Consider the following 18,192-nt stretch of genomic DNA (forward strand, 5'->3'; position numbering starts at 1 on the left):
TCCAGAAACCCATGTTAGTCAACAGCTTCAATACCTATGGCACATACTTAGAATGCTTCTGGCCCTATGCTTTGTGGGAAAATGCTACTTAACTATTCACATTAATTGAATGTAAAAGAGTTGGTGCTGGAGAGGGAGGTTGTGCTAAACTATCTCTGTTTCTTCTGATCCGGTAGTGGGTATTAAATTTGTCCTGTTTTATTAAGGCTTTTTGAAAATGATTTTGATGATTTGCTGGCTCTTCCTGTTTGACTACAAATGCATGATGTATGGGGTGGGCCAGCTCCTTTAAGGGTGGAAGGAACCCAGAGCCAAGAAACTAACCTTTCTCAGGCAAACCAGTTGGCTTTGGTTGATAAAATAAATGAGGTGTTCTTTGGACTGGTTGCTCAGGGCACAAGGGCAAGTGTGAGGTCATTTCCGTCTTCCTGGCCCAATTTTCCTATTAGCTGTCTCTTTAGTGGAATTTGTCCCATGACTAACACCCTCCTGGGATGTCCAGAATTGTTCTGCCTCCCTGCCCTATCCTGAGTTTTCATGGCCATAGTCTGGTTTGGCATCACTTTGTCCCACTCCTCTTCTGCACACTAGGAGGCCATGGCGGAGAGCTGAAGAGACTGACCAAGGTCATGTGGCAAGTGCCCGACAAGATCAAGACTGAAAGCCAGGGTCCCAAATCCCAGTGCACTGCCCTTTTGTCCCACCCCTCAGGTGGTGTCCACCCTACCTTTGGGCCAAGTTTTCTTGTCTTCTAAGCCATACTCCTTAAAGAGACATAGATGCCTTTATTTGTCTCTGTTTTCATTCAATATTTAGGATTGTCAAGGTCACAGATGAAAATGAAAGTTGAGATAGTTCTTTATTATCCTGTTGAAAAATGTTGAGACATTAGTGTGCTTGCATAGATCTACTTGCCTGAAAAAAAAAAAGCTACTGCCACCCGTATTACTAGACAGATTAAAATGTAACAGAATCACTGTAACACTGACTTACATTTTTAAAATGCATTATGTACCCATTAGTGTCCTAAAGTATGTCTTAAATAAGTCACATTCTTTGAATTCTTATTATATGCCAGCCGCTGTACTAAACATATGTATTGCCTTACATCAGGTCAGCCTCAGAGATAGCAGTATTGTTATTGTTTTATACATGGGGAGAAAACTTAGGCTCAGAGAGGTTCAGAAACTTGCCTGAGGCCACACAGGAATGGAGGAGCCAGGAATTCAAACCTGAACACTCTGGCTCCAGGGTCTTCTCCACTATATCATTGGTGATTGACAACATCTGAATGTTTGGAAGTCCACCCACAAGTGTAACATTTGAGTTTCGATCATGTTCCATCATTATGTAAATGACATGAACTAGTAGCTCTGACAGCACTGTGGGTAGCAAAATTTAAACATCAGCTGAGTTGTGATGTCTCACCTAATTGAAAACAGTCTCCACTTGATGCCAACTGGCTGTACAAATTACGATTGTCCCAGGGTCCTCCACAACCTGTGGTTCTGGTCAGGTCCCAGAAGAAAGCCTCAAATTGGTGAGTAGCCAGTGGTCAGTCCTCTGTTCTCGGTCAGCTCCCTGATAGGTGCCTTTCTAAGAATTATCATACAGGAAGCCAAGCTCAAGGCTGCTGGAAGAAGATTATCGCAAAAATTTAATCATGCTAATTTAGGAATTTTAAAAAATCATCTTTATTATGTCTCTAAAATGCAAAGGAGCAGCAATGAGTATTTGCCTCTTAATATAAATATTAAAAATGATCACCAAAATAATGATGAAATATGTTTTTGTGTGATGCTCACCTCTTGCTGTCCTTTGTATTCAAGGTTAATAAACCTTAAAATGATAACAGGACTTTACAGCTATTCTAGCAGTGCCTACTAAACTCTGCTTTTTAAAAGAAAAAAAAAATTTTAAACTCAATTAGCCTTAGTACATCATTAGTTTTTTTTTTTTTTTTTTTTTTTAAAGATTTTATTTATTTATTTGACAGAGGGAGATCACAAGTAGGCAGAGAGGCAGGCAGAGAGAGAGAGGAGGAAGCAGGCTCCCCGCTGAGCAGAGAGCCCGATGCGGGACTCGATCCCAGGACCCTGAGATCATGACCTGAGCCGAAGGCAGCGGCTTAACCCACTGAGCCACCCAGGCGCCCCTCATTAGTTTTTGATATAATGTTCAATGATTCATTAGTTGAATATAACACCCAGTGCTCATCATATCACATTCCTGTTTTTTATTTTTAATTTTATTTATTCCTTTGACAGAGACAGATCAGAAGTGGGCAGAGAGGAAGGCAGAGAGAGGAGGAAGCAGGTTCCCCGCCTAGCAGAGAGCCCGATGCGGGACTCGATCCCAGGACCCTGAGATCATGACCTGAGCTGAAGGCAGAGGCTTTAACCCACTGAGCCACCCAGGCGCCCCCACATTCCTGTTTTTAATCCAAAATTAAACCATGTCTTTATTGAAAAACAAAAACAAATAACTTCCCATAGCTAAACATCTCCAAAATTGAATCTGAATCTCTATATAACTCAAAGAACATCTAAATGCCCTTAGACCTGGCTTGAAAAGCGAGCATAGTTATGTTATATGTTATATATTGGCTTCTCTGTCGTCTGTTGTAGGTTTTTCTATTAGTCAGAGAGCTTTGAAAAGAAATTCAGAAGCCAAGAATTAATATAAAAGGTTATCTCAGAACTTATTTAAAATCTATTTTGTCTTCTGAATAGTAGTAGCTGTTTTACTACTAGAGAATTTCTGACCTCAGGTTAATGTCAGGGTTTTCTCATACAAATTGACAGTAACCTGTTAATTACCAATGGTTCTTTTCTCTAGGTGAATGAACTGTTAGCATTTCCAGCTATCAGGATTTTTATTAAGGAACTTAAATTTGCAAATGTACTATTAACAAAGCATGATAAAAACAACTTGAGGATTATCTCTCACCTTTTAAACAAGCACAATTTTGAATAATGCTCCAGTTGTTTTTTTTTTTTTTTTCTTTTTCTAGAACTTGATGCTAATCATTTACTTGTTACTAATATCACTTGAATTGGCTCTAATCATCTTTGGGGGAAAATGTGCTTTTTTTTTAAGTCATCAATAATTCTAGGATTTGGAGCTTCTGCTCTTAGGATATGTTGTCATACTATTTGCTGAAATGGAACCTGGTTCTGAGACCCCCAGAGCCCTATGGAATGGTAAAATGAATGGAAAGAAATAATTTTCTCCTAAGCTGTGTTGATCCAACTATATCATCCTTGGCTCTCCTCTTTCCCACCCTCTTCCAAATGAACATGGTTCTTGATTGGGTAATTGGCCCTTGCTCGCAGCTCAGTTCAAGTTTTCATATCTGTAAGAGAGGGGGAATGTGCACCTCTCAACCCCCTTGGGTCAATGACCTGGAAGGTTTGCTACCTGCCAAGTGAGCACAGTGTGGCAGCATCCTGCCCCATACTGAGTGGCGCAGTGCAGAGCAGATGTCACTGTGAGCGGTGGTGGTCAGTGCCCCAGATCGCTGCACCCCTTCAGATGGCCCCCATCTAACAGCACTCCAAAGTGAGAGACTCCGCGCTAAGACAAAGTTTCTAACACTTCACTTGCTGATACTTCCTAACATTTCCTTCTTTTTCTCCCCTCTTTTTTTCTTTTCCAGCTCATTTCCATTGATGAATTGGATAATGCTGAGGTCCTAATTTCATTTTTTTTTTCAATGTCCCATGGTGATGTTTCCATGACACCCTTCCAGTGAACACTGTGGTCTGTCCCCCAGTCTCCGCAGCATCTAGTATCTGACTTCGTGTAGTGTGCCTTCTGGGCCTGAGTTCAGTCCTTTGTGTCTTGTCTGAGCATTTCCCATGAGTTTGTTTGCCATTTGTCCTTGGAGATCCCATCAGAATCTAGATAAAGATTTTCTAAACTGTGATAAGATTTCAATCATTCATTGTTTGGAATCTCAACTAAATTTGTTGTTGATGCTTGTCATTAACCTCTCTCTGCAACTCAGTGTTCACACTTAAAAAGAGCTGTTCTTTCTGGATGCAGAGCATCGATGCAAAAAGAAATAACCACATTTATATAGTTTGAAAGTGGTAAAAAACCAAAACACTGTTCTCTTGGTCCACATGTTGGAAGGTATTGAGTATGAGGGATCATATACAATTTTGTCTAAGTGCACTGTGAATTCCAAAGTGCTCATTGAGACTGTCTAGCCGCAGGTTTACAATGGGATTAAGAATATACTGGATCTGTGGCTTTTCATCCAGGAAAACTACCTAGAGGTCAGGAAATTGAAATGTTGTCTCGTGGATTCTCTGCTTATGTATCTAATTGGTTTTACTAACCACAGTTACCCTGGGGACCAATAAGTGAAGTCATTTTATTTGGGATTTGGGGGCCTCTGAAATACTGCGTGTTTGGTGAATATTTTTCATCATTCCCTGCCATATGTTTAGGTGTCAATGCATGTTATACAATTAAAGTATACAAATGAGGGAAATTGAGCACCCTGGGAAAACATTTTTTATTGGACTTTTAAAAAATCCCTTTCCTGCTCTACCTCTTTAGACATCTGTTACTTCCTTTGATAGACCAATTCATACCTCACTTTGGGTGAGATAGAGCTGCCAGAACGAATACATTTGTCTATTCTAATACCCTCCATCATCCTTTCAGACCTATTAAGAGATGGTTCAGAATTACTTAAGGAGAGTTTGAATCACAGACTGAAAACTGAAAGCAAGTGGTTCTGAATTTGGTTCAGTTTCCTCAGGAACGGAGCTCAGAGTGGTTAAGTGACTGGACTTAGCTTACACAGCTGGATGGTGGCTAAATTAAAGCTAACACACTGCCGGCTCCGCTCCTGTCCTGGTGTGCTTGCTTTTCTACCATAATAAACTCTGGAAGCATGGACTTTTCCTTAGAGTAACCAAACTTGGATGGGGAGGAGGCCATGTCCTCTGGGATGCAGAGAAGGTGAGAAAAGGTGTTACAGTAAAGGTTTAATGAATGGCTCTAACTAGTGATTTTTGGCATTCCCTGGCTCGTTCTTTCTCTTCCTGGTTATTTCTGTGCCAGAAAAATACCTCATGCTGAATTTGCATGTTGGCATCTCTCATTCCTTTTATTTCTACCTGGAGTTGTATATGCCTCCCTGATTCGAACTTTTCCTCTGAAATACTGAAGTTGTGTTTCTATTTGCTTAAGTACAGATGAAGTCAGGAAAGGAACACCTTCCCTAATCAGAGTCCGCAATGTTATTAATATACTGTTTTGCACCATAGTAATCAGTTGATGTGTTTGCTTGCTCAAGATAGAACTTGGGTCTCCTGGTTGGGAGTTTATTGCTTGCTTATGGAAAGATTCCACAGTTGGAGCAGGTGTGTTTATAATTATACTCTAGGAAATAGAATACTGTCTGTTTATAAAAGAAGAATGTTCTGGCAGCCACTTGGATTCTTTGAAAATTCCCTGAGGAAGCAACTGCGGGTCCTCTCTCCGTTGTTACCCCTGGCAACTGTCAGAGCCCTGGGACACCAGCACTCTGTCCCCAGTCCCTCAGGCTCTCGGATCTGGTCCCCGAAGCAGAGATGGCTGATGGGCCTTTTTCATCAATGGCTGTTCTGGAAACTGCGACAGCTCCTGTGGTTTCTCCTCTACCAAGCCTTTTGTCCGTGTGTGCTGGTGGAGACCTGCAGCCCACAGCTGGGGTTCAGCAGAAGCTTAATGAGAGTTCATGCTGGCCCATGATACAGCCAAGGCCTCACACCTAACTTGCAAACCAATGTGGAATTCTAAACATGGTGGGGAATTGCCCCTTAAATAGTGTAGGGCGTATATGCTGATCCTCTGAATCCCTGATTGGGGGAGGGCCTCTCCCTTTTGGTGGTAGAGGCCCTTCGGACATCTCAAGGAAGGAGACGTGCTGTGAATGACTTGTGAAAAAGCAGAGCCCCTCTGTGTCTCTGTCCGTGCCCTGAGAAATCAGGGTGAAAGGAGAGAGAGCCACGGAGTCCCCGTAAGGAAAGGGAATGGTATGGAGCCCTCCAGCTGTCTTTTAGAACAAAAATCCATTTGAAACCAGGAAGAGGAGGTCTGGTTTCTTTCTCTCTTTTTCTTCCTTCTCCCTTTCTTCCTTCCTTCCTTCTTTTGGCAAATAGAGAGGCACAGTGTCTACCCTACCCCCTTAATTTTCTCTTTTACTTGGGGTGTTGGTTGATGGGGTACAGATTGAGTGGAGGGGATAAGGAAACTACCATACTTGGGTTGGTGTCCCTTCAGCTCACTCTTAACATTTATAGCTTGATGAATTGTTACATACGTATACACAGAAATCAAGATAGGATATGTTTCCATCACCCCCCAAAAGTTCCCATTGCCTACCCATTCTTGGCTTTACATGGATATCAGTTGATATTAAAGATACTCTGTTATATGACTAATATTTGAAAACTTGTTACATTCCAGGCATGGTGTGAGGGGGAAGGACTATGGTGATGCCCCCGAATAGGCAGTGTCTGCTCTTCTGAAGTCCACAGTTGTGTGGCGGAGATGGCCAGTAGTACAAATAACTGTTCAGTGACAGCTGTCATGAGAATTGCCAGAGTGGAGAAGTACCTGGGGTTGGGTTATGAGAACCCATAATTTGGGAACTTCTACCTGAGTAAGGAGGTCACCTAAGAGCTTAGGAGGTCAGGTGAGAACAGGTGGGCAGCACCAGCAGCTTTCTAAACTGTCAAGTGCTATGAATCACCTTTCTGAACTGTAAAGTGCTGTGTGAACCAAACCGTTGATTTCAATCCAGTATTCAAACCTGAGGTGCAGTCTGTACGACAGAACTGTAATCCGCCTCATTTTCACATACGTGTCTATGGCAGGGAGTGTGGTGTGTTGGGAAAGTGTGTGCTGTAGCTCAGTGGGGCAAGCAGCATTTCTTCCTATTTGAGATGGGATCCCCATTTCATCACTGTCACTTGGAACCATGAAATCTCCAGCGCCACTGGTGTCAGCTAGCAACCTTCCTGCACCGCAACAGAAAAGCTAGAGTGGCATTCCCACTGGTTTAAGGGCGACTGCCTCCTGCTTCAAGGGAGCCCTCAACTCATCCCACCTTGAGCTTCTTCTGCAACCCAAGGATGCCACCCAAGGAGAACTCTGTAAAATTCAGGAGGGGAGAAAAGAGAAACACAAGAATTATTCAGTTTCACCTTCAGGGGGCGTGCTTATGACATCGAACCCCGGGCTGGAGGTGTCCTACTTTTTTGCATTGCTGTGAACTGCTGGGTTTGGGTACCTGCCAACATTCTGGCGGCAGTTACATAAGAGCTGCTTTTTTTCCTGGAATTTAGGCTCACTGCTGATGTGTGACCTTCAGCAGTAATTGCCAATAAATGCAGCAGGGCTGTTTACTGTTAGACACCGGCAACCATACAGCAAGCGAGCTCAACTCCGAGCACACAGAAGCTGTTGCAGGAAGATTTTGAGGGATGGGGAGGTCGGTTGGGGGGGGTGTGTGTTTGTGGGTCTGTGTCTGTGTTTTGATGCTGAGATTATTCCGCGGTGACTGAAATTGTATAATTTAGTCAAGTCAGAATGCGTTTTTAAAAAATGAATTCTGCTCTTGAGTTCCGATGAACGTGTTCTGTAAAGGTGAAACTGCATCATCGGGGCTAAATTTTTACTTCTTATTTGGTTCCTAAAAACAAATGCCATTAATAAAGGGCATTGTGTTAGCAGATGTGAAGGTTTAAAATTGTTCTGCTAAAATGCTAGATCACATATTTTAGCTCAGTTTTCTTTAAAGCTTTCTGGTCTCTCAAGGTGGGTTGCAAAGGCTCAGGAAGAATGGGTCCCAGCAAACATATTTGCAAGCCTGTCTGCTGTTGGCTAGTTGGTTGGTTTCCCTCCTCTGAGGTTTTGAGTGGGTGAAGAGGAACTGGAGGCCAATTCACGGATGCTGGAGTTCATACTTTCCCTTTGATGTGCTGAATAGGAGAGTCATAGTATTTTGTCGTTTCTTGAACTGTATTCAGCTTCTGCTGAGGATGGTCCATAGAAGAAGACCTTATCTTTCAGAGGAAAATTCTAGAATCCCATGGTTAATGGAAAGATTTATGTAATTGGCAGTGGAAAACAAAAGGTCTTGTTTTTTTATTTTATTTTTTTTATAAGGCTGTGGTCTGCACTATCCTTTTGGAGGCATACGTGAAACATATGCATGCATGTGAACGGGTACTGTTGTACATACATACACTAAATAGTAACTCTAGGAAGACCAGGGGCTTTTTTTTTTTTAAAGATGAGAAGGTATGATATCCTTCATTTATAGTAGAATTCTATCCTAAGATAAAATGTTAGGTATGTTACATGTTGTAAGCAAGCATGTCCATGTCTCACAAGCACATATTTGATACTACTCAAGTACCGTGGTTCTGGGGACTTGATTTGTGATCTCAGCCAAGAAGGCTGCTTGGGATTTAGTGACTTGAGATTCATTTTGAATTCCTACTTAAAAGCTAGTCAATTGACTAGACGAGGTGTGCAAAAGATTTCAATTGACACATAAGATCAGTAAAGAAATACAGAGAAGCAATAGGGTACAATAGTGGATTTCCAAGTTCAAAACCAGGCGACATCAGACCACTGTTTATCACCTGCTGGTTTGGGAGGCTCTGCCTTGATTGGAGGTGTCAGCGCCTGGGACTAAGGTCAGGAAGACTTGTCCAAATTCAGACATGACCATTTTCTCAAAACATATACCTCTTTAATTTGTACTCATTAAGGATGCCCTTTCATGAAAAAAAATTAATATTAAAAATGTGCTGTGAAAAATCACTTCATTATTAAACATTGTGTTTTGGTTTGGGCCTTATATTTTGTATTTATGTAGCTTTTTTTTTTTAAAGATTTTATTTATTTCTTTGACAGAGATCATAAGTGGGCAGGGAGGCAGGCAGGGGTTGGGGGAAGCAGGCTCCCTGCTGAGCAGAGAGCCCAATGTGGGGCTCGATCCCAGAACCCTGAGATCATGACCTGAGCCTAAGGCAGAGGCTTTAACCCACTGAGCCACCCAGGCACCACTGTAGCTTTTATCTTATTCGAACAATATATAGCTTATTATAAATATGCTTCTGTTTTCAAAACTTACTGCCATTAAATAACCTCATCCTCAAGGAAATAGAGCTGAAATCCTCTTAGAAGAAAGTACTGGTAAAGGCACTTGGCTTTTGTTGTTTTTGGTTTTTGTTTTGTTTTTTTGCCAAATCATGTGCCAGATATGGTTTGGGCTTTGCTATGCCTGAAATCATTTTATGTCCTAGCACGTTGTGTTATATGTAGGGAACTTGCCTTTAGATATTATGAAATGAAGTTTACTGAAAATATACCAAGCATTGTTTAATGTTTTAACTGGAAGAAGTCCTAAAGAATAGCTGCTCCAGTCTCCTTGAACTCCAGGTCAGAACGTGGAAGCCCAAAGAGGTTCAGTGCCTGGGTCAGGTTCACACAGAACCAACGCCTGTTTGCGCTTATGGACCCATGACCCTGTGTAGCACCCTTGGGTTTTCTGTTCTCTTTTAAGAATGGATAGTCTTTCTATCCACTCTTTAGTGAATCCTGAGGCTGCAGAGCATCCTCTCTTTTCTTAAAAGGCTTCATGAAATGTTCAAGGAAAAAAAAGATAATTTTAATTTAGTTATTATTTTGGAAATTAATTTTAAAACAAGCATGACAGTAGTTTAGGGAAGCAGCAGAGTGAGTATACAATCATAAAACATATCAGAAATCACTGATGTCTGAGTGATTAAGAAATAACCATACACTACCTATGGGCATTCTAGAAGTATTCACCATACTTCTTCAGTCAAAGGGACCTCAAACAAGAAAATTTTAAAAACAAAACCAAACGCCACCACTTGCAATTCAATCTTCTTGATTTCCTTTAACTTTTGATTGGCAAAGGAGTAGGATAGGGTAGCTCTGTGGGTTCCTGCCATAAATCGGTGCCTCTAATCTTTTTGTCCTAATCCTGTGGGATCCATATAAAAGGATATGTTAGTGGGAAGGTAGCCAGTGCAAATAGTAGAAGGTAACCTGTTTTTCCATTGGTATCTGGCTGCTCTAAAATACGTGGGTCATTGCTTTAGTTCTGCTTTTTCTCCTTGTCCCTTCTGCACTGTGGGAGATAGCAAATACGTTTGTACAGTTTCAGTTCTTTAGCCTAGAGCATACAGAATTTAAAGAACAGAGTCTTGGGTTGTGATATTATTTATATCTTGCAAAGACCTATAACTGATTTCTGTTTTTATTTTCCTTGCCATGTGTCCGTCCTTCCTGCCACTCTGTGTCTCCCCACCCCAACATGAAGCTCAAGACTCTGGAGATCATTTTTTTCCCTGAGGCCAGTGGCGTTGTACTCATGTCTGAAAAGTCTTCTGTCCCTAATTGAGTGAGCAGCCCTCCACGTATGCCCCACTGTCCTTGGAGAATGACTTTAATCTTTGTACTTAAAGAGATCTCCTATATCTTTTCTTCATTTTACCTGTTCAGAAATAGAAAACAAGACAGAAACCGTGAAATTACATAACGACAATCTTCTATGGAGAACATTTTTTTTTCCATCTTGGGGATCAAACCACCAAAGCGGTAGCACTGGGCTGGGTTGAAACACTACCAGATCTCACAGCGTCAGTCCTTCTGTGCTTTCTACACCTGTTCTGGCTCACCAGCCGACAGCCACACTCTGGCCTCAGCAAGGTCATTCACTTGAAGCGTGAACCTTGGCCTCATTCCATAGTCGCAGACTGTACCTTGAACTAGCCAGCCGTACCTGGTGCGTGACTTTGGTCCAGGGAGATGTGGGTAGGGTCTGCTGGTTACCTCTGACATCAGTCAGTTTCCTGCTCCAAGCATGTGCCCTGGTGGAGGACAGATTCATGGAGCTGTCTTTCACAGGCTTTGGGGCTCTGGGAAGGGGAGTGCCCCTGAGAGCCCTGTTACCATTACCCACCCCACTCCCTCTCCCTCCCCCCCCCTTGGGTATGCACTGTGATGGCTTTTTCTGTCTCAGTGGACAAACAAAGCACAGGTGTGCACTGGTTCTTTCTTTGGTGTCTTTTTTTTTTTTTTTTTTAAGATCTATTTCCTTCTTGGTCACTAGTAGTCTTCTATTTCTTTCCCTATTATTCCTAAATATGTTTCCCTATCTCAGGCCAGTTGGTTTCTTCCATCATGACCACATTGAATGCAGTTTAAAAGAGAAAGTATCTCCTCACCTCTGTTGCTCAAGACCCAGTATAGCCATGTCACCTCATCTTTGATCTTGCCTTCTGTGTCTTGTCCTTGATGTTGGTCTCTGGATTTCTTTGTGGCCCCCAAGATTCAAGTGCCATAACTAACATGCTTTGTTTTACTCCCAACTAGCTCCCACAAGCTCCAGATTCGGAGAACTCCACAGAGGTGTGTGTCGCTCACCTATATTTGCAGTGACAGCAAATATGGGTGATTCTCAGTTGTCTCGGTTGAGTGTCTGAGCTGTTGTGGTGAAATTTCTGTCATGGTGGTAGGTGCAGGGGGAAGTCTTCTAGCCAGGCTGGGAACTGATGGTTTCCGTAATTGAGGAGGCTCTCAATGTAGAAAGTAAGTTCAGAGTTACTGGGGCTAAACCAGAGCATGCCTCCCGTGAGGAGATGGGGTTCTCGAAGTAAAGGCTTTCACACAAAACTGTCTCAGTTGTAAAATACTCATTTGAGCAACTCCAGAATGTCAAGACCTTTCTCTTGTTCTACAGAATAGACTCTGTGTTCTGTGCAGAGGTGATGCAAATTTGAAGTCCTGGATACTAACGCATGGTTTTGGTGAAAGCTACTAATAAAGTCATGGTTTCACATTGCATTCTTTCTGTTCTTCCTGTTGCTAACTAAACTCGTTAAATGAAGGACTGGAATTAATTAAGGCTTCTAAAATCATAGAGAAGCTTTTTGGAGAGACCTATTTCTAAGTATCAAAATTTACTTTCAGAAGCTCTACTAAAATCACGGGAGGGTAAAAGCATGAATGAAGTGTATCTCATCTGAGAAAAGTCTAATGAAGATCTTAAAAATAAAACAAACATTATCAAATTGCCGAGTTGCATTGCGGCTGCTTTACGATGATCAGTCTCTAATATGCTGATCAGAGCTCCTCACTGTTCACAGCTTTGATTAGAATGCTGTGAACCAGTGGGTTGGGGAGAGCTGAGGGGCCATATATGTGTGTCTGCTCAGAAGTGTCAATGCATTGATGTTCTGATGCATGTGCTGTGCAGTTATGCATGTATGAACCGTGAGGACTTGCCCTGTTGGTGTCTTGCCTTATAACCCCTTCTGGGGTCCTGTAAAAATACATAATATAGCATACGGCCAAAAAGTCAGAAACCTGCTCATTTACATAGTGCATTAGGGTTGGGGACAGGACAGCTGTTAAGCAGTATTCAAAGTAATTGAGCATTCGTAGGTGCCTGGGGAAACATTTTAAAAGGCCTCCAATCCTTTTGTGTAACTCTTAGCTCAGTATGAGCTCTTGGTGTATTTCATTTGTGACTGATGCTGAAGATGGTGTGTCTGCCTCGTGTTGTACTTAAAATGGAATTTCTGCGTGCTTAGCAGGAGCTTGAGCCGAGCCCCCCCCTGAGGCAACTGGAAGACCATAAAAGGGTACGTAGTCTTGGACTCTGGGAGCTAATGACCATAATGCCTCCCTCAGCCAAGCACTGTAATACAAAGACAGCTTATGTTGGTGTTGATCGTGTTAAAGCATTAATTGGCTCAGGACCAATCACAGCCATTTGTATCAGTGAGGCTAACTGGTGAGTCCACCTATTATCTACCTACTTGGGCCACAGACCCTGCCAGTGTCCAAATGATGACCAGTAAGCTTTTCATGACCTCTCTTCTTTTTCTGTAGTGGCTCTCTAATTAGGTGAAGTCTTAAAAAAATTTTTTTTTCTGTAAGTCATTGATTATCATTACAATTAATTTATAATAAGCAAAAGAAATTTTATAAAAAGTTCATAATTGTATTACTTGCTATAAAAGCAGCTAATGATATAACATTTCCTCTGCCCACTTTTTTTACGCAGGTGTGCATCATGTGCCAATGAACATTTTCTTTGTCCTTGGGATATTCTAAGTTTACGACTTCCGTACCTTGCTGTTGTCATTTAATATTGTCTGTGATGCTTTTCTTTGAAAGTCTGAAAGTTAATAGCTCTCTGAAGTTCCACAAATGAACAAGTGGTTTGTAATATTTTCCTCTGATGAGGAAATGAAGAAACGTGTACATCTCTGGGTAGATTTCTAGAAGGGGCATTCTTAGGCCAAAGCATAGATACTTTTTTTAGGTGCTCATTATGCATTGCTAAACCATTTTTTACAAGGCTTATCTACATCATTAGCATGCTGACCAATTCATGTTACTCATTTTTGGAAGATAAGCCAGATATCCTGGATTTCTGAGTACTTATCATATGCCAGTGACCGTGCTAAGACTTTTACATATGTTAACTCATCAATTTAATTTTTGTTAATGCTGGACGTTGACTCAGTGACACAGTCTTCATCCCCATTTCACATTAGGAAACTAAGACACAGGAAGATGGGGTATAACAAAGACTGCCTTGGAATTGTGGTCATCAGTGTCCTGGAGGATTTATGCCTGAGGTAAATGGGGTAGCCCATGCACCTTTGTTCTGCTCATAGGTCCCAGCCCCTGCCCAGTCCCACCACATCCCAAATTCTTTGCATTCTTTTGTGATTGTAATTTCTCAGGCTATGACCAAAGAGGAGTCCCTGTGGAGCTGGCATTTAGCCTTTCCCTTCCAGCATCCTGGATCTCTGGCAGTTAGTCAACCAAGAGCCCCTGTGCATTCCTGTGTTTTCCATACGTGCCTGTCCTTTAACAATTACCATGGGCCTTAGAAGTAGCTGGTAAAGACCCAGAGCCATCCCTCATGCCCCAAGTTCTCAGGAGTCAGAGTATTGAATGCTATCTAAGGATGTAAGCTTAGAAAGAGGTTCAAGCCTTCCTGTGCCAAGTCCTAGCTGTGTGATTTAAAGCAAGTGATTGACCCACCCTGTTCCTCATTTTCTTCTGCTGTAAAATGGGGATACTAATGGTCTCCGCCCCTTAGGACTGCCCTACTGAGCTGTGCGTGTGAAGCACTTAGCACGGTGGCTGGATTATGATAAGGAATATTAACTATTGTATTGTTACCTTGCAGACTGACACGCTTCAATTGATTTGGTAGATAATAGTAGCAAAAGGAAGGTATTTTTAAACTGAGGCGCGACCTTAGTGCTGACTAAGGTGTGAAAGGCTCACCACTCATGTGAGAGGCTGATCTTTCCTGCAGCACATGGTTTTCAAGTGGCTGGAACCTAGGAAGACAAAAAGGTCACTTTTTCTCTCCTGTTTGTATGTGGCAATATTAACTCCTTAGTGCCTTGTTTGGCACTTCGCTCTGTCCCTATCATTAGCCACTTTGTTGAACTGATAGAAATGAAACTTGTTTGAACCAAACTTCAAGGTAGAAGCCTGATTTCATTACTCCCCGTCACTGAGCCACCATTTCACTGTTCTAAGATGACACTTACTACAAAAGAAACTCTTGGCCTTTGCCTTTTTTCTCAGTCTTAGATTATAATGTGTGTGTGGGATTTCTTACCAGAGAAAAACATCTGATATCTGTTTGCATACTAGAGGTGTAAACTTCTGGAAAAAAATCATTATTATTATTTTTTAAAGGGTTGCCTGGCCAAATGTTAAAATTGCAGAAATGACATTATTTGCAGAGTCTTTTTTTTTCTTTTCTTCAATCAGGTTTCTGATCTTAGTACAGTGCGAGAAGTTTTGTGCTCTTGAGTAATTTATATCATGATGATTAGGAAGGCTTTTGTCTGCAGATTTTAATTTTTCCTAAATTAAACCACTGGCTCAAAAAACAGAATTTTTCTCGAACCTAAGTTTTTACACTAGGGATTTGCATAACTTTTTATAATGTTGTCCATTTTCTTTTTCCCTTTTTACCTAAAAGTATCAGTCTTTATTCTTTCAGAAAAGAATAAACTTGTTTAAAAAAAAAAAAAAGGCAAGTCCCACATGCTCTATGGTTTTTCCCCCTTGCAGCTTAAACTTTTTTGTGTGTGTGGAGAGAAGGTGAAGTGAATATGTGCCAAAAGTCTTATAATTAAGAAGGAAAAAAAATAAAAGTTTGTAGGGTAGAATGTATGTGTGTGTGTTTTTCCATAATTAGCACATTTCATGATATTCTCTTATGGGGGAAAAATGTACCATTTGATGCATCAGTTGCTATGGTAACCGCTAGGGTTTTTCTGTGGAAGGAGAGACAAAATGGTAATGTGAGATCCCTTTGTAACTTCAGTTGGCATCCAGGCTGCATAAATGTGAAGTTCCTGTTCCTGGAGTCCACGTGTTCCCAGATGGCATGTGTTCCTTTCTTTACCTCCCGCTCGCTTGATTGCAAACTGACCATTGCCCTCAAGCTCAAGAGTGGAAAATCTGAGTTGCTCCTGCCTGAACTGGAATTGACTGTAAAGTCGATAGCTGACACTTCCTTTGCGACGTGTGTTTGTTGGTTGGTTGGTCATGGTCACCCTGCCTTTGATTTGACCGTTCATTCCTACCATCTTCCAGATGCTAGCCAGGATGGTGACATTGGTTGTCTTTAGTGGTTGCAGCTCGTAGGTCTCAGCCCAGCCATCTACCTCTCAGACAAGGTTCCTGTGATGCCCAGAGGGACCCAGTTAGAGAATTAGATGGTTTGCTGCCAACCATTTCCTATCATGGGAATTCAAAGACTGTATGTTATTGAAAGAAAATCAAACTGTACATCATTATGGTGAAAAAAAAGGAAATCAAATTTAATCTCCAGTTACATTCAGCATGGAGGTAACCTTTTCTTTGCCCCTTTTCTTTCTGGGGTGGCTTCCATGAATGATCCTTTGAAATTTATATTTCTCTCCTTTTATGAAGTCAGCCTTTCAAATCCCCGTGCTCTCAGCGACTGCGTTGGAGAGCATCTGTGTGTTTGTATTGGTGCTGGAGATGTAAACACCAGCAAAACTATATCTTTATACCAAAGTGTGGTTTTCTGAGCCATTAAAGAATATTGTACCAAATGCAATCTATTTAAAAAGTACGTGAAAACCTCATAAATAGCTTCCCTATTGGAAGCACTCTCAGAATTTTGTATTTACAGGCAGCCAAGGTGGGTGACAAGTCTCACGAGCTAATAGATGCACCCTCCTTTGCTGAACTACAGTGAGAGACCCATATGTGGGTAGAAAGGAGAGAAGAAAACAGAGATTTTCCTATTTCCTGAACTCCTATTTATCCCCATCCCAACTTGTCCCTGGAGTCTTTGACCAGCAGCCTGAATTAAGAAAGAAGAAGAACTTGGCAGCGTAGCCCTGGGACCTTATGTGATTTTGACACTGAACTAAGGAGTTTTCTACCTTTCTCCTTTGTTCCCTGGTCCCACGTGCCCCTGGCACCCCAGCCTCTCTGCCCCTCTCAGGGCCCTTCCTGCTCTCCCATCTGCTTCCTCCCGTCTTATTTTTCAGACACCCCACTTGAAGTCTCCAGACCTATTCTTGGAGCTTATTCACAAATCACTTTAAATTCTACTGACTCGTGTTCCCATTGCAGGGCTCTTCAAAAGAACTCTTGAGCCTCTATTTTAGACACCCGCTATATCTCAGCACCCTTCTGTCTGCTAGACGTCTCACTCACCTCTCCTGGTGAGGTGTCAGAGGAACTCCATGGCTTACTACTTTGTCCCTGGGGAAGAGTCTGGGGGAGAACCATACAGCCTCTGACTTTCAGAAACTTCCAGACCAGGAGGCGGCCTGGGAATCATTTAGCAGGACTGAATGTAGAATAGAGCTGAGAGTGAATCCTGCTGCTCTGTGCTGTTTCGGGCTGCTTTGCTAATGTCCCCTAGTGTTAGGGAACAAATCACGGGTTTATTTATTTATTTATTTGGTTGGTTGGAGTTGTGGGAGAGAGTTGCTCTGTCTCCTGTCCAAGGTTCCTTTGATAGTTACATTTTTTAAAACACAGTATTATGGAAATGTTCAAATATATATGAGAAGAACCAGAAGAGTTTGGAGAACCCGAGAATGCACATTCCTAACTTGGCTTCAGCGACTATCGACTCGTGGTCCCTCTCATCTCATCTGTATCCGTACCTACTGGCCTCCCTTATTATTTCAAAGCAAATGTCAAACTCATTTCATTCATGGTGCTTATTTTTTGATTGGCATGTCTGATATCTGCCCCTACTTTATTTCCTGTAGCATTATTTTTTCTTCACCACTCGACCCATTGACTATTTCTATAAGAAAGGCTTACTTTCAGCTCATTAAATCATGCAGTATTACTTTTATATTTTATTATTTTCTTACAATACTGGGAATAAGCCCTATGTCTGAGGTAACATTTTCATATTGCTGTGTGAAAGGTGACCTGTAAAATTCTCATTTTGTCTGAGTTTTATTGGCTTAACCCAAAGGGACTTTTTTGTTTTTGTTATTGCTAGTTGCCCTTCAAAATTAATGTTCTGTGTTTATCACTGAGAGAGAGAAACTTCAGATATTTAATATTCTAGATTGCTGCTTTTTTTTTTAATGATGTGCTTTCCTGAGAAAATATTGAAGAAGTTAACTTCAGAGTTTCCAAGTGCTTTTATTAATAATTTATTTTTTCACTGAGTGAAACTGAGCCAATTATAACTGAGTACCCCCATGTTTTTTTAGTATTAGTAGCTCAGTTATGCATTAAATTCAGAACCTGATTTCATTATCCTGTTTGAATTAAGGGTGAGGCGCTCAGGCAAATTTTGGTCAACCGTTACTATGGAAACATCAGACCTTCAGGAAGAAGAGAAAGCCTCACCAGCTTTGGCAATGGCCCGCTGTCACCAGGAGGACCCAGCAAGCCTGGGGGAGGAGGTAGGCTGTGTGGTGTGCTAATTAGCTGCACGTGTGAATTGAGTGTGCCACATGAGAGCTGTATGTTTCTCCTTAACAGGTTGAAACTAACAGATGAATTTGGGTGGCAAGTGTGTTTTCTAGCAACTTGTTTTGTCTTTGGTCTACCATCAAAGTGATATCTAAAAATATTTCCCTGCAGTTA

General features: G+C 41.7%; 1 protein-coding gene across 6 annotated transcripts in view; it reads left to right on the forward strand.

Annotated features, from left to right (window-relative positions):
• ITPR1 (inositol 1,4,5-trisphosphate receptor type 1) overlaps positions 1-18,192 on the forward strand; it is a 326,972-nt gene that overhangs the window by 201,358 nt on the left and 107,422 nt on the right. For 2 of the 6 annotated variants that reach the window (XM_059161557.1, XM_059161559.1), the window contains 4 exons: positions 3,659-3,691; positions 11,422-11,457; positions 12,642-12,692; positions 17,876-18,008. In XM_059161557.1, the coding sequence (XP_059017540.1) occupies positions 3,659-3,691; positions 11,422-11,457; positions 12,642-12,692; positions 17,876-18,008 (253 nt within the window). The remainder of the gene's footprint in view (positions 1-3,658; positions 3,692-11,421; positions 11,458-12,641; positions 12,693-17,875; positions 18,009-18,192) is intronic. The other 4 variants (XM_059161558.1, XM_059161560.1, XM_059161561.1 and 1 more) reach the window with 2 other exon arrangements.

Source organism: Mustela lutreola, chromosome 2 (assembly GCF_030435805.1).
Source record: "Mustela lutreola isolate mMusLut2 chromosome 2, mMusLut2.pri, whole genome shotgun sequence".
NCBI classification, from domain to species: Eukaryota; Metazoa; Chordata; class Mammalia; order Carnivora; family Mustelidae; genus Mustela; species Mustela lutreola.